Source organism: Echiichthys vipera (genome assembly GCF_963691815.1).
Source record: "Echiichthys vipera genome assembly, chromosome: 5".
NCBI classification, from domain to species: Eukaryota; Metazoa; Chordata; class Actinopteri; order Perciformes; family Trachinidae; genus Echiichthys; species Echiichthys vipera.
The window spans coordinates 12,883,353-12,901,628 of NC_139830.1; the positions used below are offsets into that span (position 1 = coordinate 12,883,353).

At 39.6% G+C, this 18,276-nt stretch overlaps 3 protein-coding genes across 3 annotated transcripts; 1 reads left to right on the forward strand and 2 right to left on the reverse strand.

The window, feature by feature from the left end:
* Positions 1 to 1,139: 1,139 nt before the first annotated feature.
* On the reverse strand, positions 1,140 to 6,511 carry sfrp2l (secreted frizzled-related protein 2 like). Its single transcript, XM_083913769.1, has 3 exons — positions 5,229 to 6,511; positions 2,525 to 2,605; positions 1,140 to 2,293 (listed from the first exon to the last, which is right to left on the reverse strand). The coding sequence occupies exons 1-3, from the start codon at positions 5,752 to 5,754 to the stop codon at positions 1,875 to 1,877; spliced, it is 1,026 nt and encodes a 341-aa protein (XP_083769895.1). The 5' UTR covers positions 5,755 to 6,511; the 3' UTR covers positions 1,140 to 1,874.
* Positions 6,512 to 8,987: 2,476 nt separating this feature from the next.
* On the forward strand, positions 8,988 to 14,101 carry lamtor1 (late endosomal/lysosomal adaptor, MAPK and MTOR activator 1). Its single transcript, XM_083913424.1, has 5 exons — positions 8,988 to 9,220; positions 10,609 to 10,751; positions 10,867 to 10,944; positions 11,698 to 11,821; positions 12,122 to 14,101. Exons 1-5 carry the CDS (start codon positions 9,179 to 9,181, stop codon positions 12,212 to 12,214), a joined length of 480 nt encoding a protein of 159 aa, XP_083769550.1. The 5' UTR covers positions 8,988 to 9,178; the 3' UTR covers positions 12,215 to 14,101.
* Positions 14,102 to 14,701: 600 nt separating this feature from the next.
* lrrc51 (leucine rich repeat containing 51) lies at positions 14,702 to 16,343 on the reverse strand (the record flags this gene model as incomplete). Its single annotated transcript, XM_083914193.1, has 4 exons — positions 14,702 to 14,837; positions 15,529 to 15,677; positions 15,787 to 15,992; positions 16,292 to 16,343. 4 exons carry the CDS (start codon positions 16,341 to 16,343, stop codon positions 14,702 to 14,704), a joined length of 543 nt encoding a protein of 180 aa, XP_083770319.1.
* Between the last annotated feature and the right edge of the window lie 1,933 nt (positions 16,344 to 18,276).

The window sequence follows — 18,276 nt, forward strand, 5'->3', positions numbered from 1 at the left end:
TGTCTGGTGCTTTTGTAATGTTCCATGTGTTAAATGATCAAAACCATGAATTAATTACGACAAAACTACTGAAAGATCACTCACAACTAACAAATGATCTCTAATTAATGCAAAGAGAGAAGAAAATGTATGTTAAGACCATTAGGAGACTGAAACCTTAGTGATATTTTATCAATTAAATAATCTTATCCTGAAATGATGAAATTCCCAAATACATTAAACACATTGGTTTATTGTTATGGAGGATGAGAGCTACACACAATCGTCCATGCTTTAGTTATAGGTAGATGTGCAAGTCAATGCTGTGCCTCTCTAGATGTTTCTACCGCCTCAGGTAACCAACCGTAGACTTGAACCGACAAAACAGATGCGATGACAAAGTATTTGGATCAAAATAAAGTTTCTCTTACAGTTCCATGAATAACAGACTACGACTTACCTGTTTTCTAAAAAGTGTCACGAAAGCAAAGCAGCAGCACAGATGATAAAGATGAGAGCCACCGAAAGACGGAGATGTGTGTGTGTGTGTAAGGGACGTGGGAGTGTGAATAATTTATGTATCACGTGCATGACAGTACATGTGCTGTAATTATTTCCATTTAACAGACAGACTGTTGACTAACGTAACTAACTATAGCCCTTTAAGACCAGTTTTTGTGAATTTGAACACACTGATAGCTATTTGTCCAGATATTTAGAAGAGGAGCGCTATTGTGGACGGGAGCAGAGACAGAGAGAGTCAGTGTGAGACATTTGATATATCAAGTTAACAGCAACAGGTGTGTGTCTGTGTGGAATCAAATTTCTTTCTTTACGGAGTCATAATGGAAAGGTCAAAGAAAACACAAACACACCAAAATGGCTAATTCATGGGATATCATCTATTGTAACACAATAGATGAATTGGATTTGTGTATATAAAGTTTTTTTTAAATAACAATAAAACAATGTGAAAAAATGTGGCACAAATAAATGTAATAAAATGCAAAAAAAGAGACCAAAGATAAATGATTTATTGTTCACATCACATTTTCTTTCTTTATTTTCAGTGCTTTTCTTCTGACATGATTTCCTAACATGTGATTTCACTCATAAAACTACTACTGTGAAACAAAATGGTTAAACATGAGGCAATAAAAACACTTGCAGGTCTTTTATTTCCCTGCTGTCTGATTAATGTGTATAAAACGACACTGTGTGAAAGGATAGATAGTTTTTTACCATTACAGAAATAACAACAATTACACTGCTTCAACCTAAATATGTATCAATAGAAAATATAAAATGAGATCAGCCTAAACCCCTGCAAACATTGCTTAACACTTCGACTTTAACTGAAGGGTTATATTTTGTCTCTCCTATATACACAAATGTACACAAAAATACACAAATGTTGCCCCAGTGTGAGATATCCAGAAACAAACACCAGCTCTAATAATAATTCACTGTAACAAAAAACTCATGATCAACAGTTCTCTATTTGACGAGAATGGTGAATAACGGTTAAGTAAATGTGATATAATGATGCATTTAGTAACAAGTCAATATGATGCACTGCTTTACTTGATGGGACACAAAATAATATGTACTTAGTAATGAAGATTTGATTGAGCGTGTGTCTTTAGCACCTTTTCCAGAGTTAATCAGGAACAATTCATCAAGAAAGTGGCCAGTATGCAGAATTACAGATATCTATGAACTAATCTCATTCATTTACATTGAATCTAACAATCTGTACTCAAGTGATTTATTCAGCTCCATTTGGGGAACCAATTGTTAGCTGTTCATGATTTAATGATGTTGCAGTTACAGACTGCATACGACCACAAGGCAGCGTCCATGGGGCAGGACTGCAACGGTTGATACCTCCCTGTTTACAGCTCTCGACAGGACTGTTTAAGCAGCGCTCTGATGAACTTCTTTAGCTCTTTGTCCCCTCTGGTCCACCTCACCAGTCGAGTCAGCACCAGTCGTCCTTCTTCCGCCTGAGCCAGGGCCAGATACCATCTGCTCTGGGCCCCTTTCCCCTCCTTTCCTCCTTCTTTTGCTTGTCTCTTATCCACCTGTTCCTCATCTAACCCACTGTCTTCGTTTGTCTCTGCAGAATCTAAGCCAGGACAAGTACAGGTGCCTCCTTCTTGGAGCCACAAAGCGCTGTGGGCCATTGCGCCGCCGATCCCTTCTGCCCTCTCTGCACCTCCCCCCGCCCACCTCAGGATGCGGCTGCGAGCCGTAGGCACGAGCTGACGGTCTCCTCCCACCATCGACACACTGCCCAGACGCATCTTAAATGCTGAAACAGAGACAGGGAGAATGCTATTTAACACGTGCCATTTCAGACACATAGTAAAACAACCTCTCTATCTTTATAAGATTAGATAATCTGTTCTGTTTGTTTGAATTAAGGGTTGTTGTTTTTTTAATCTACATCATATACAGAGGGTTATGCTGTGTTCTGTTCCATATTGAAAAGAAGAAAGGGGTGTATTTGTGTAGTACATTATCTAAATCCCTTTGTTCTCACCATATGGACTGTGGCAGAAGTTTTCCTGGATGTCCATTTCTCCTTCAGCAGCCAGACTACAGGCATCACAGATAACACTCCCTGGGGGGTGGAAAAGAGAGGGGATTAGATGACTGCCAGCGTCTGCAGTGGGGATGTAAAAAAAAAATGATAAAGGTGGTGTGACTGTCGTCTGCTGTCTCTGAGCAGACACTCCAGGATCAAGGCATGCAAAACAACTTAAAGATAAGATCGAATAAAATAAAACTTCAGTGATCTTTCGAAGGGACATTTCAGTTGTTACAGCAGCATACGAAACAGGCCAAAGAGGAAGGAAACAGGTGAATTGTTTTTTTTAATTTAAGTTTCATTCAAATCATGCACAGATTCATATTCATCATATCTGCTGTTTCATACTCAAGGTAACAGTAATGGCAACAAAAGAGACAGAGCCTATGATGACAAAGAAAAATATCAAATAAAATAAAATAAGGCAAGATGAAATAAAAGAAATAGAATTAGATCAGCAGAGCTCCACCTTTTAGTGAATATATGTTTTTTAAGTCTCAGGAAATATGTTATTCACACCATTTGTTATATTTCCTTTATTTTTTCAGACCGCATATTCTGTGTTGGAGGCTCAGGCTTCTACCATCTTATTGTGATGCATTTAACTGCTGTTGCTAGTAGTATCTGTAAGATATATTTGTTGGCTTGGTGAACTGTTTTGAATTAAATAAATAAAATAAAGAAAGGACTTGCAAATACACACAACTTGAACTACAATCTGACTGATTGTGAGGCTGAAACCGAAGTCATTAACAGAGAGTTACAAAAATGGCATATTTACAAACTGGCAGTTATTTTTCTTTTAACATCAACAAACCTTTTTGATAAAGATCCCAAAAATTTTAATTGGTTATATAAAAAATGTGACCAAGATATGTAGTCTACTGAGCGGGACATTTTATGGTTGTAAAAACTGGACAATCTATGATGGAGGCACTTTCCAAGTTAACTCAAACATTTCTTAAACATGCACATTTATTGTCACTTATTTAAAGGTCATTGGGATTTTTCAATTGGATTTTGCAGAAAATATGATCTGTGGCGGACAAAAGTTTGCGATACTTAGACCTCAGTGTTTTTGTTCAGCATGATAATCTTCACAAATGAACACCAATGTTATGATTTTTGAAGCGTAAATACAATCGCTGGATGTAAAAAGCTAACGTTATGCTATAAACGAACTACGCCACCCACAAGCTTACAACTGCTTTCACCTGTACAACTAGATGTTTGTAGACTTTTTATGCCACCTGTTAGAAATTGCCTTTTTAAAGACTCATACAAGCTGTAAATTCACAAGTGGGCTATTCACTGACATATTCTATGTTGTAGAACAAAATGTTAAAATTTGTTAAACCTATGTTGACAAGAAACCTTTTTTTTGCTGTTTTTGGGCAGTTTTCAAACCCTTTATTATATAGGACAGATAGGAAATGGGGTGAGAGAGAGAGAGAGAGAGAGAGAGAGAGAGAGAGAGAGAGAGAGAGAGAGAGAGAGAGAGAGAGAGAGAGAGAGCTGCATCAAAGGGCCTCAGGCCTGAGCCTAGAGCACGGCCCCAGCCACATGGACCCCTAGCCCCTGACTTTGAGATGAGGGAACTGTAAGTGCAAAAAAATCGTAAAGCCAGCTCTGGGTTTTAGGACTCATTCTCGCAGCACCATGTTGGCCAATAACATCGGCATGCGGATATCGGTACGCGGATATCGGTACAGGTATCGGGTGGACTTATAGGTGTGGAGATGTGCACTTGGAGTATGGAGGACCAGTGGTGTTCACAGACTTTTTTGAAGGGCAGGGGTGAAAAGGAAAAAAAGGGCACATATAGCGCGTCCTCGCCACTGAAGAGAACACTTTAGCATGCGTTTTGGCTCCTAGAGGGCACTTTAGCACACGTTTTGGCTCCTAGAAGACACTTCAACGCCCAATTTGGCTCCTAGCGGGCACTTAAGCACATGTTTGGCTCCCCAGAGGACACTGTAGCACATGTTTTGGCTCCCTAGAGGACACTTTAAAACACTTTTTTGCTCCCTAGAGGGCACTTTAGCACACGTTTTGTCTCCCTAGAGAGCACTTTAGCACACGTCCGCCCCCCTTGTGCACGCAAGTGTGGAGGACTAAACACGACTCAAGTGTCAGTAAATTAATGAATAAATAAATGCATAAATGAATACAGGAATGACAAATAAATGCTGAAATAAATACATAAATAAGTGCATGAATAAATAGGACCTCCTAACTCATTAACATATGGACACATATATACAGAAAGAAAGAAATGTAGGTGAACAAAAATGTAAAAAATAACGTAAAGCATTTATTTTTTAATCATCATTCATTCATACATTTATTAATTTCTGTATTTCTGTATAAATGTGTTAATTGCATTTCTTTTTGATTAAGACCTAAGCCATGTTTAGTCCTCCATACTGTGCGAGTTTACAGGGTATTTATCAGGGATAGTAGGCTATATACAGGCTACTGCATGTTACACACAGCCTAATAGTTAATAGCTCATATATGTTTAGACACGTGGACAACATACAAATGATTTCAAGGTGTTGTTCAATGAAACGTGGCTGACAGTAGAGCGTTAGACCTACTTTCCTCAGATAGTGTGAGGATGAATCCACAGCTGTTTTAAAGATTAAACACTGACCTTTCAGCACCTCCTCGTGCCTGACCTCTTCCGCCGTCCGCCCCTCTTGCTCTCCGGTTGCCGGGATACAGAGCTCGGTCCCGCGCGGGAACCGGGTGCAGTTGAACATCTCCGGCCAGGGGAACCCGAACGCGCTCATCACGGGCACGCAGCCGTCCCGCACGGCTTCGCACAGGCTCCTGCAGGGGCTGACGGGCCCGCTGAGCTCCGGCAGACACACCGGAGCGAACAGCGAGCACAGGAACTTCTTGGTGTCCCGGTGGCACAGCTTGGAGATGAGGGGCAGCCAGGCGGCCGACTGCTGCTGGGCCTCCCTCAGCGTATCGTGGCCGAGCAAGTTGGGGATCCGCATGTGCCTGTAGCCGATCCCGTGGCACAGAGACAGGGTGCTCGGGATGGGTTTGCACACCGAGCGGACCGAGGAACTGAATCCGAGCGACGGCGGCCCGAGCTGGGCGGGAGCCGCGGTGTCAGAAGCCTGAGAAACTCCAAACAGCCACACAAAGATGAGCACGGACACACACATTGTTGTTTCTGATCCTACAAGAACAGAGTGGAGTCTGAAACACTGCTGCTGCTCCTCTGCCCGGACTTGACCGGCATGTAGGTGTAAACAAAGAGGTGTGGAAGGAAACTGGGGGTTAATGAGAGGGCAGGCGCCTCCCAGTCATCATCCCACCACATCAGACTAGTGTCACACTACAGAGGCCTCCTGTTTGTTTCTTTACTTTGGCATTCAAGTTGTAAACTGCAAACTTTGTGTCAGACACTCAACAGAGAAACTAACAGAAGCAGCCAAACAGGCCTCTGTCGTTGTGTCTTGTAGGATTTACAGTGTAAAGTGACACTAGACTTTAAAATTAATGTTTTGTGGCACATGATTTCAGAAACTATACCCACACATACATGACACATTTGTTATTAATGCTGTTTATATAATATTGATATCAAATTAACACGATAAACTGTTTTCATGAGGATTAGGCAACATTTTGAATCAGAAGATGCATATTTTGGTTTTCATGTGGCTATAAAATGAAGTTGAAGGTAAATAAGATCAGACCAAGGTCACAGTGATCTCGTGTTTGTGCTCTATTATTTATTGTATATAGCTATTTGTTTTTGCTTGTAGGTTATATAGCCATTCCTTTTGCTTTTTGGGATCTAATTTATTTAATTTCACACACCATTTAAAGCCATTTAAAAGAAATCCTGCAGTAAAAGTAGGTTACAGGCTTTGTTTATAATGTTCCCTGCTGCTTGTGTTTTATATAAAGGAGTGGAAATAGCTGTTTTGGTGTACGAAGAGCTTCGAAAACATCATTGTCAGTATTGTGAAAGGAGTTACTGGAAATAAAACGTAACTGTTGTGTGTTGCTTGAGAAGCCTGCTCTGTCATCATGCTCAGCCAGAGGGCAAGAAACCCTTTCATCTTTTTCCAGGGAGACTGCCACATGTGCACCAACATGCCTCACCCTGTTCCCCTTGCCTGCTGTCGTCTATTTGATCCCACTCAGTAGTAGCCTATTATGAATTAAGACTCAAATTTGATTAAATATTTGCGATGTTTGTATTTCACTACTCTCACATAGCCTGACCTATAGGCCTATCCACAGCACCGTGTCAGTGGTAGTATTGTACTAAATTTGCTACTCTCTTTTATAGAAAATACAGAGAAAAACACTATTTTTTTTATTCTGCAGTGCATTAATACTACAAATCAAACATGTAGATGCTCATGAAATAAATTTGGAGGTTAAACAGCAACTGATTTTGTATGGCATCAAAATATTTGCAATATAATGCATCAATAATACTCCATATACACAATAGAAACTGTAAAGAAGCCAAACTTGTGGAGTCAAGTATAAAATCTGGAGCTGCTCCTAATGAATGGGGAGCCTCTTTCACACAGTCGGTTGCACCTTTATCATGCCCGTCTGTATGAAAAGTACGAGAGGACTCACAAATCTGAGTTTTAGTGCTCTAGATTTTGAATTTGGGTGGAAGTGCTTCAGGTTTACTAATATTTTTGGACTATCTTAGACCATAACAACATGTATACATTTTTGAAAATGGGCGTAGCTCCCCTCTATCAAATAAACCAAAGCCACTGACATGAAACCTAGGACCTTTTAATATGTTTTAAAAATGTAATGTATGATGTAGGCTATGGAAAGTGGTTTTAACATTAATAGAATCACACTTCTATCTTTAATTACATTTTAGATATCCATCATACCATTTCTCCTAGTCAAAATTGAAGTCTTACTAGTCCGAATGATAATTTAAGATATCCACATTATTATTCTTCCTAGTTCATATTATGTCATTTTGTCATTCATGTATATTGGGCTTTTGATACTAGATATTAGAGATTGACCGATATCAGAATCAGAAATACTTTAATAATCCCAGGGGGAAATTGTTTATATGGATCTTTTAGGTCTGATACCAATTTTTTGCGGACTGCCGATTTTCTAGAGTCGATATCTGGAGCTGATACTACTTTCGCTCCCGCAATTTACATCATAAAAAATACACAATGATGATAACAAATGTTACCAGTCTGAATTTAAAAATAAGGAACATTTATTAAAAAAAGTGATGTTATTTGCACCAGTAAGAATGATGTTGTGGATATCTGAAATGTTCTTTTTGACCAGGAAGAATTGAATTACAGATATCTACAACGCATATTCAGTCCAGCTATTAAAACCTAAAACTGCTTACCATAGTATTTTTATTTTTTATTGAACAATTTAAATGTACAAAAATACAAGGTATACAATAAACAGCACATAAATCAATCAAAGATAGAGTACAAAAAACAAATGAATAAATAAATAATACTAACTAAAATAAAATAAATAATACCAAACAGAATTGTTATAAATTAAAAAAAATCAGAGATTTAAAGGTTGACTATGGAGAATGAGCAGAACATCGCCATCTAGTGTCTCAAAATCGTAGTCGCAACCACAAAAAATAAATCCACCACTCCGTTTACCAGGTTCGTCAGACCTGGTCCAGTAGTCTACAGGAGACCAGATTCTGTTTGAACCCGTCCCCTCGGCAAATCTCACCATAAAAAGTTTTGCAGAGCAGTTTGACTGACAGTTAGCGTTAGCTGTTACGTTAGCCGCTACAGCTAAGTAAACATGAAAGTTAGTTTACCGATCAAGGAGAAACGTAGCCATTTCGACGTGCGTTTTAATGCCGTTGAACTCCTTTATCTTAGTCCATCGAGTGAATGCTTGGCCTATACTGACTCTGGTTTCTGTCTCCGGTCACTCAGCTGCTGGGACAAATAAGCAGCTGCAGGATCGGCAAACTCCATTTCACCCAGTGGCAGCCTACAGTAGCTGCACCCAACAACAGACAACCCTGGCAACCCGCAATGCCGGCCGCTATTGGCTGGTACAACGGAAACAGAACTAACAGAAAGGCAAAAAAATATATATATATTTTTTTTTTTTCTTTGCAAATTTTTGTTTGTGAATAAAGAATTTTGCGTACAGGAAAACAAAGTTCATCAGGTGCTCAAGAACATTATCGTCTGGGTTAACAAAGTATCAAAGACATCTTTAAGGCTAAGAGAGTAGACAGAGTTAGCAGCAACCGCTTGCCATAGGAAGGTATTGACGCTCACGTTTTTCTCCACAGCTCACGTTTGAAAAATTCCCCCGTCACGTGACGGAGGCCACGGCCGCCTCTCATATCCCGGATAGATTGCTGTTGGTGTTGTTGCACCAGAGCTGCTGTCATGTGATAGCTCGTCCGAGAAGCTGCTGCTGTTGACAGTAGCTTCGTACCTTTAGATGAAGCGAAAGTAAAAATAATAATAAAGCAAAAGTTTAAAGTTTTCTGTTTGTTGGAGAAGATAAACACGGCTCGTTTCTGACGGAGAACAGAAGGAGGTTGTGTAGTTTGGCCCCTCGGACGCTGACATGGGTTGTTGCTACAGCAGCGAGAGCGAGACCACAGAGCAGGTAAAGTTAGCTGCTAACCGGCTACCACTGTCTCCATAAATGTGACTTTTTGTAGTTACTAAGGAGCAAATTACGTTACATTGAGGAATATGTGACGAGGTTAGCATGTGATAGCTTTAAAAAAAATAGTTAGCTACATGTGTTAACACTTAAAATCAGCTTTAGCTTGCTAAGTTAAGAAAAGGCCTGACCCAAGGCAGGCTGAGAAGAAGTTGGCTCTAACGAAAAAACGATCATGGATATAATGGCTTAGCTGGGTGCATTATAACGTTATTTCCTGAAACCAAATTGTTTTAAAGTAAACTGTAAATAACACAATTACTTGTAAATGACTACATACTCAACTGTAACATAAACAGGGGCACAAACAACAGAACTGACAGATCTTAGATACCATCTTGATGTGTTTTATGTCATATGACCCCAGCTATTTTTAGTTTAAGGAAACAACTCTTCATGCAGGATATCCTTTGTCATATGCAGTTAAACTTATGTATCGTACAGATCTTGGGTTATATATTAAGTAGAGATGCATCTAACCTCTCTGCCTGTGTTATACTATAATAATGTGCAGAGGCGATTCTAGAGTCTGTTGGGGCCCTTTGCAAAAATTAACAAGGGGCTCCTCGAACCAGCATTCATCACCATTGTCGGTTTGTTTAAACTGAATCATGCAGTGACTTGCAACAGGGGTAAAAAAAAAAAAAAAAAAAAAAAAAACTTGCAATGGGAGTGGATGGAGTCAGGTGGGGCAGTCAGGTTTCCTACTGTCATTGCAAACTGCTGTAGTTTAACGTTTGTCAGTCCTCGGAGGGCCCCCCTACTGGCCTGGGGCCCCAAGCAGTTGCCTGCCTTGCCTGCTGGCAAGCGGTGCCTCTGATAATGTGTGTTAGTATGGAAATGTAACTTGTCTCTTTTTTATAAGATAACCATTAGATAACCCCAATCAAATTCTCCCATTTCAATGTTTTCCTGTGAGTTAAATAATGGCCAAACTGAGCTTAGAACAGGGTTCGTAAGGAATGCAATAATATATTACCATAAGCGTTGTGCTGTTTAGAAATGCATCACTATGGTGGTCGAGCGGATACATCAGCCTTTTGTAATCACACTGGATTGTTATACTGTCACATGCTTGTTGTGTATCTAATGGAGAATTCACTTTTAGTGGGTCACAGTACTTACTTTACTTACTTACTCAAAGGCACAATTATCATTTTTTTTGCCATGTTTAATATCATGCTGAATAATACAGATAGTTTGTAAGGCACATTTGTGGCACTTATTTCTACTGTAATGGATTTCTACACAACTGCAACATAATTTGTTACATTTTGTTAATGAAATGTTCTGAGCTGAGAACTTCTATACTGCTTGACCAATTCCAGGACCCTGAAGAACGTAAGCCGTTGATCACCCCAAACCCTGTCAGCAAACCCCCGAATGGGACCGACTGGATCACTACCAGTGTCCCCTCAGCGCGGACAGATGAACAGGCCCTCCTTACATCCATCCTCACCAAGACGGCACAGTAAGTTATCCCTTCATGCAGCCATAGAAGAGCCAGATTCAGCATGCGTTCACTGATGAAGTGCAGCGATTCAGGCGCTCGTTTAATAAACCTGCTGTTATTTCCTCTCTGTCAGGAACATCATTGATGTCTCAGCAGCTGACTCTGTCATGATGGAGCAGCATGAATACATGGACAAAGCCCGGCAATACAGGTATGTGGGTGAGCAGCTAAGTCATTTTTGTTATGGAAGCCTGTAGCTCTTCTGCTGTTTTCTGTTTTGTTTTCTGTATGTGGGAAGAATGTTGGTCTGTATTGCACTCATCTGAACATAGATATCATTAACCTGCTGAATCATATCTGTAGTTGGTCTAAACACGTGAAAGATAGCATGTGTATCAAAGTTGTTTTAGCCCATTAATGATAATATTCTTAGTTTATATAATGTTGAGCTTACCTTTGTGCTGCATATACTACATGGAGCGTTACAGTGTTGTGTTGTCTGGTTGTACTGTGTCTCATTAATTTAATGAGATGCAGCGATTACTTAAATACTTTCAAAGTGAGCCCGCTGTCTATACAATGGACTGTACTGATTGGCGGGGACACCCTTGGTGGACATTGGCTTAGATGAATGTGGTAAGAAGGAAACTGTAAACAATGTTAAGAAATTCATACACCAATGGGGGAAGTGACTCAACAAAAAAAAAAAATTGCAACAGCATAGACCTACTCTCTCAAGCTTGACCTTAAACCTCAGATACATTGACACCTAGTGGCTAGATTCCTACCTAACACAGCAGCTATGTTTAGTCTAAAATACAGGTGCTGATTAAACTGCAGGTTCTCAGGACAAAGCAATCAGGTTTGAGAGTCAAGGTGACAAACTGTGTTTTAAACTTAAACTCTAAACTGGAGTTTAGGTAATGATAAGGTAACAGCCCAGTAAGCTTGTGTTTTGTTTCAGTACAAAGCTGGCGGTGTTGAGCAACAGTCTGCCCCAGAAGAAAGCCCTTGCTCTACCCTCCCTCACCAGCCAACCCCACCAAGTGCTTGCGAGTGACCTGGTGCCATACTCGGACATCCAGCAGGTAATCATACACTACCACACACATGGAAGATACGTTTGCATGTGTTCCCAGCAACCGCATTGCTTCCCGTTGGCTACATGTAACATGAGAGATTCTTGGAAAGAGTATGCAGCTGTGTGGTATTTCAGTGTTTGGGGCTGTGACTAATGTGGGTCTGGAAATAGATCTATAGATAGCTAATGCTTTTCTGTTGTTACTGTTTTTGTCCAGCTTTTATAAAAAGGCACTCCGTTGGTCATACACAGCAGACTACTCAGTATAAATCGTCTTCTGTGTCTCTGTCTTCCTCTTTATTTGCAGGTGTCCAAGATAGCAGCCTACGCCTACAGTGCAATCTCTCAAATTAAAGTGGATGCTAAAGAAGACCTGGTAGTCCAGTTTGCCATTCCCTGATTCCCTGACCCTGGTCTGCATATTGCTCCTCTCATCCCTCTCTCTCTCTCTCTGTCAATTCTGCATCCTCACACCCCAGCCCACCATTTATTAAAGCATCTTGGTCCTCGTGCTTCTTAGCTATGCCTTTAACTGCTATAAAGACAGAGACAATGTAGTAATTATGAGTCTGTGACAAATTGTCGGCATGGGCAATGGAGGATGGTCTACTGTAGATGGGCCAATGGAGTGTACTCTCATATTTACAACAACAAGGCGTCCTCGGTACTTAATGCGTGGATCGCAGACTTTGTCAGAACCAGCTGTGGAAAAATCAACATTCATCCTTGTTGGTGATGGCTCTAATCTTTTCCCTTTTTTTTTTTACGGTTTCAGGCTTGTCTCAGTATCTTTATTTAGTCAGTTTCCTTAGTCTGTCTGAGGCAAGCTTGGGTAGCTCTGAACCCCAGACTGTAATCTAAAGGCATGGAAGAATGTACAGTGTATTCACCAGGAATATGCTGTAGGTTTTTTGGCACAAGGCGTTGGCTATTGGTGTTTGGACTTGATACAGTCTCCGATGAAACAGGAGAAATTAGGGAATCTCTTGAAATTATCACAGTACCATAGGTGCAGTGGTTGATTATCTTAGCCATTAACCTGGATAAAAACTTGCAACATGGCTTAAAGTTTGCACTGCATATGTCTTTAACTCCGTTGTCCTGGGGGAGAAAATGTAAAAAAAAAAAAATTGGAGCCAGAAGAATTATTTGTTTTCAGATATCATCATAATTCATAATGTTGAAATGTGAGATGGGAATCAAACACCCCTTATTGTGTCACACTGCACCAAGATCCATGTCTCACTACAACATAAACATGAACTAGTAAGCCAACCTGACTTGAGTAATAATGTTTAAATCCGACAGTGATTTTTTATTAATCTGTTATTCCAGTCGAGGCTAAATCATGAGTGACCTGTCCATGGCTGGTGTTCTCTGGTGGGCGCGGATGCAAACGTAGGCAGAGAGGTGCTGGGCAGGCCGACTGATGTCACAGGGGAGGGGGAAGATGGACCTTTCTTGGGACAAGTTATCGAGTTTACAGATATCAATGTGTACTCTGCAGTTTTCTAGCACTATAAATGGAGCTGGCACACTCTTTAAATCAACTCCCAGAACTTCACATATTAAATAGCAGCAGAGGCATACAGAGATGAAGGGGGTGGGTCCGCGGAGGATGCAGGGAGAGATATCATGTATTCATGCCGCCTTTGTACAGAATTTTCCGATCGAATATAAAAACATGATGGATTGTATGAAGTTCCCTTTTTTCGTAGCAAGCTAATTGGTCAGGATTGGCTAAGGTCTTGCGGTGATAACAAATGTTTTTATGAAACACAAGAACACTTTTAAGGCCTGCATTTGTTAGCTTTTAAACAAAGCTTTTCGCTGCAGACTGAATATGAGTGGTTCATATTAATCAGAAACTAACCGTTGTAGCAGTGTGGGAGAGCGCTAACAATCCATGTACCACAGCAGATAAAATGATCCGAGACCTTTTTTTTTCAGATTATTTATTTGTGTTTTGTAATGTGTATTTGCTCTTCAGAGGAGAGCACATGACTGTATGTGTGTGCAGAGAGCATGGTGAGCTGCTCTGGAGTCTCTAAAGGGATGGTCTGCAAGTCTGTGATTAATTCAACCACGCAATCGATTTGAGCTTTTTGCAATTAGTTCTTGGCATTTTTATTTTTTCTGTTTGTTACTCAAATGTGTTATACTACCTGAAATATGTTTGTAATATCTTAGGCTAGTACCAAAAAGTTTCAAGATTTTGTTTTGGGGTTTTGTTTGTTTGTTTTTTTTTTTTTTGGTTTGATTAATTCATTAAAGATTTTCAACATAAGCAATCGTGTTTTATTAAATAAATGTTAACATCCACATGCTAATATCTGGGAATTGGTTGGTTCATTCATACTACGGATATAGTCATTAACATTAATACACTACTTTGTTGTAAAAGAATAGTGCATAAAATTGTCAAATATTCCACAACCCACACAACAATATCAAACACATTCAGTGGCATTTGCCTCCTCATCATTAAATTGTTGATTTCGTCAGATAAAAATGGGACAAAACATGTAGATATACAGAGAAACATTAGAAGTAGACAGATTAATAGGCTGATTTTTGGTATTTTTAAATAATCTGCATCGGCCAACACAAACAGGTTTTGTTCAAAATATCTTAGATTGTAGTGGAGTTATAGAAATAAATAAATGATAACTTTTTAAAATAGTTTCGAAGATGGACCTTATTCATTTGTTGTATCTGTTGTTATTATTAAGCTGATATTTCTAAAGATCGCCATCAGTCATAGAACAACTCATATCGGTTGACCTCTGAGTAACGTGCAATATTTTAGAGGTTTTCCAGCAGTGAACGTGGAGCAGAGAACATTTGAGTGAATCTATGATTTCAACACATTGTGATGAGGAAGTAGTCACTTGAAAGTCTCCTTGCTGCTTCTCCTGCGGTTGTAGCTGTGATGCCAAATCTTTGCCATGACTCGCTCCTGGCGTGTCACGGCACTGAAGTCCATTGTCTTTAACCGAGGCAGAGCAGAAATCACACGATTCCTACATAAGATAAGACATTCCTTTATTAGTCCCACAGAGGGGAAATGTCTTATTCACAGCAGCAACGAGCCACAGAGGAAGCATCAACAAGAAACAATAAATTTTGGAAAGAAATATGAACAATATAAACACAGGGAAATATACAAAATAAGAATAACAGAAACAATATATACAGATTTTAAAATATTTTCAAATTTACACTAAGGCACAGTGGAAAAATAAAAGTCTTGCACATTATGACTGCAATTGGCATTATTTATAATTATTAACTAATTATTGTTGTTTGGATACATTTTGTATGTGAAAACTGAATGTTGATAGTGTGTGTGTAACTGGTGTTGCTACGCAGACTAGGATGTACTGTAATATGAGCCTGATCTGGTTTTAAGCACCTGTTGCAATGTTATGCACCTACATGCTTGCCAAGCATTCGTGTCTCACATAAACACAAACTCACACAACCTTCACTCAGCTCCTCTGAAGGGTATGACAGTATTAAGTGCTGACTATTTTTGGTTCTGTTCTGTACCCAGAAAACTGTACCAGAATTTGTGGATTACCACCAGGTGCTTATGGTCACAAGAACCACACAACAATGTCTGAGAAGTAAAAATATCTCATATCCAAACATTGTACAGCTAAACCAGATGTGTGTGTGTGTCATTGTGTACATCTGAAAGAAAGTCTCCACCTGTAAGCCTTGTTGTTTTCTATCACATTTCCATGCAGAGTGATGGTGTGTAGTTGTGGTAGTCCTCCCAGCTTGTCCACCTCTGAAAGAATATAAATGCTGTTGCCGTGCAGATACAACACACGCAGTTCATGCAGCTCGCACAAAACCTGGAACACAAGCAAACACATTGCAGATGAAGAACTCTGAGAGAGAGAGAAGACACTGAAGCCACTGTGCATGCAAACGTGAACAAGCCATGGAGGGAGGACGCTTTACTTTGTCTATGTGTGAGATGTGGTTGAAGGAAAGGTCCAACCAGGTAAGCTGCGAGGGCTCCGCCAGGAAGTGGCTAACCGTCTTCTGAAGGTCATGAATGTCAGTGATGTTGTTGTTATTGAGACGCAGGGAGCCACTTAGGTACTTCATCTCTGAATTCCTTTTTAAAGGCCGCAGACCGATGCTGGGTTCTTCTGTCCATGCGTCTGAAGTGGCAAATAAAATAAAAACAATGACAACTACGTACTGGCTTGTTGATTTTGTGAAACATTTTATATGGTGGGCATTGTTCCAAAGGCATCTAAATTACTACTATTAGTACTGATTAGCTAAAAAAGGATGGGGGAGAAGCAGTCATCCAACTTAACATGGAATTACCTTGAACTGTTTGGTTATATCTACTAAAATTTCATTTTAAGGGAAGAACACAGTCTGTATATACAGGTATATGTGTGTAGTTTGAGAGAGGAAAAACCTTACAGGAATATGAAGTGTAGGATACTACCTGCTAAACTGCTGATGTGTTTAAAAGATAAATCCACCGGAGCTCCATACATATTCACACCTGTAATAGTCACTCACCTGTGGGAGGACAGTGACATCATGCTGAATGACTGTGTGTCGACTGAACCAATCAAACTGTATTTTACAAACATCGAAAACTTAAAGGTTGAATATGGAGAATGAGCAGAACACCGACATCTAGTGTCTCAAGATCGTAGTCGCAACAACAAAAAATAATTCCAGCAGTCGGGTTGCCAGGTTCGTTGCCGAGTGTGTCGAGCGATCAGTCAGGGTCACACAGGGTAACAACTAATTTAAAAGAATTAATTAATTTTACAACAGTATTTAACTGGAAGTCTTTCTCTGAGTGGTGAGTAATTGATTAACTCTCAACTTAAAAATGATTCCTTGTTTCTGTAGCAACAACAGACAACCCTGGCAACCCGCAATGCCAGCCGCTATTGGCTGGTACAAGTAAACAGAACATGACAGAAAGTCATTGTCAAACCCTTCAAAACATTTTAAATGATTAATTCAGACTAAATATATGTTTTTATGGAAAGGCAATACTTTCATTCTGTACCCCTCAAAAGGCCGCGTGGGTGGATTATTCATAGCTTTTAATAAAGATTCTACATATTCAACCTTTAATTATAATGTATTTACATTATACATTGCCAACACGCTTTATAGCCATACTGCCAGTATGTTCTGCAGCTATAAACCATACATTTATGGTTTATGTAACGCTATAAGTCTAAAGTTACACAATTGGTCCATTTCGGCCCGATTTTAAATTCACAATTGGCCTTGACCTACCTTAACTAATCATTGACCTATCACAAATATCATAGTACACTTACCAACAACTGCGAAGTACAACAGCAACACCTACACATATCACGGGTAGGTTATGTGTGAGACAACAGCGCGTTTCCGTGGAAACGAACAGGTGCATCCTGGGGTTTGTAGTTGGTTTGGGGTTTGTAAGTTATCAAGATAAGGCTACAATTAAATTGCACTTGTAGACAAACTTCCAGGACAAAATGGACATTCAGTGAGTAAAATGATTCGCTGTGACAAACACAAGCTAAATATTCAACGTTATTGCTTAATCTAAAAAAATGTGTGTAGTTTACAGATTCTCTCTCTCTCTCTCTCTCTCTCTCTCTCTCTCTCTCTCTCTCTCTCTCTCTCTCTCTCTCCTCTCTTTTTCTCTCTCTCACCACAACATAAAAAGAACAATTTATTGTGCAGTCTTATTTTCTATGTATTCATTGAATTAGTATATTGATGTTATTCTATTTTTTCTCTCAACTCTGTCTATTTATGTGTACGGTATATAGTTTGTTTTTTGTTTAATTCTTCTTTTTATTCCCTCTGTTAATGTTATGATGTTGTTGTGATGTTTCGTGGCCTGGGCTGAGGAAGAGGGTGGGAGGAAAAGATAATATAAGCTCTGTTCCAGTTGTATGTGGATGTATACCCACCGTTCTTACCTGCAAAAACGCAATAAAACACAATTTTAAAAAGAAAAGATAAATACCCTCTATTCTTCTAATAATTTCGGTCTTTTCCAAGTAGATAAATATTGCCCTATACCCCAAAAGGTCCTGATTTATTTATAGTATTTCTTTAATATTGTAATGATCACAGGGAGGCAGAGATTTTTATTCTTATCTTTTAGCATCAACCGACACACCGTACACTTGTAACTCTGGAGGACCAACAACTACAATACCACCGAAGAAGAGGCCAAAGCAAGCACTGTCTGTCTGAAGAGGCCTCTAACACAAAACCCAGTGTCGTGTTATTTTAAGAGTACTATTCAATCCAGTAGGCCCAAATCTCATTGATGATGATGTCCGCTTCCTTTTCTTTCTATTTCTCTCATTACTCCTAACTCCTTTTGGATATTGTAGAACCATCTTCCTTTAGTTTCCTTGTTTCATTGTTCCATCCTGACACTTCTTTTTCATTTCTGCT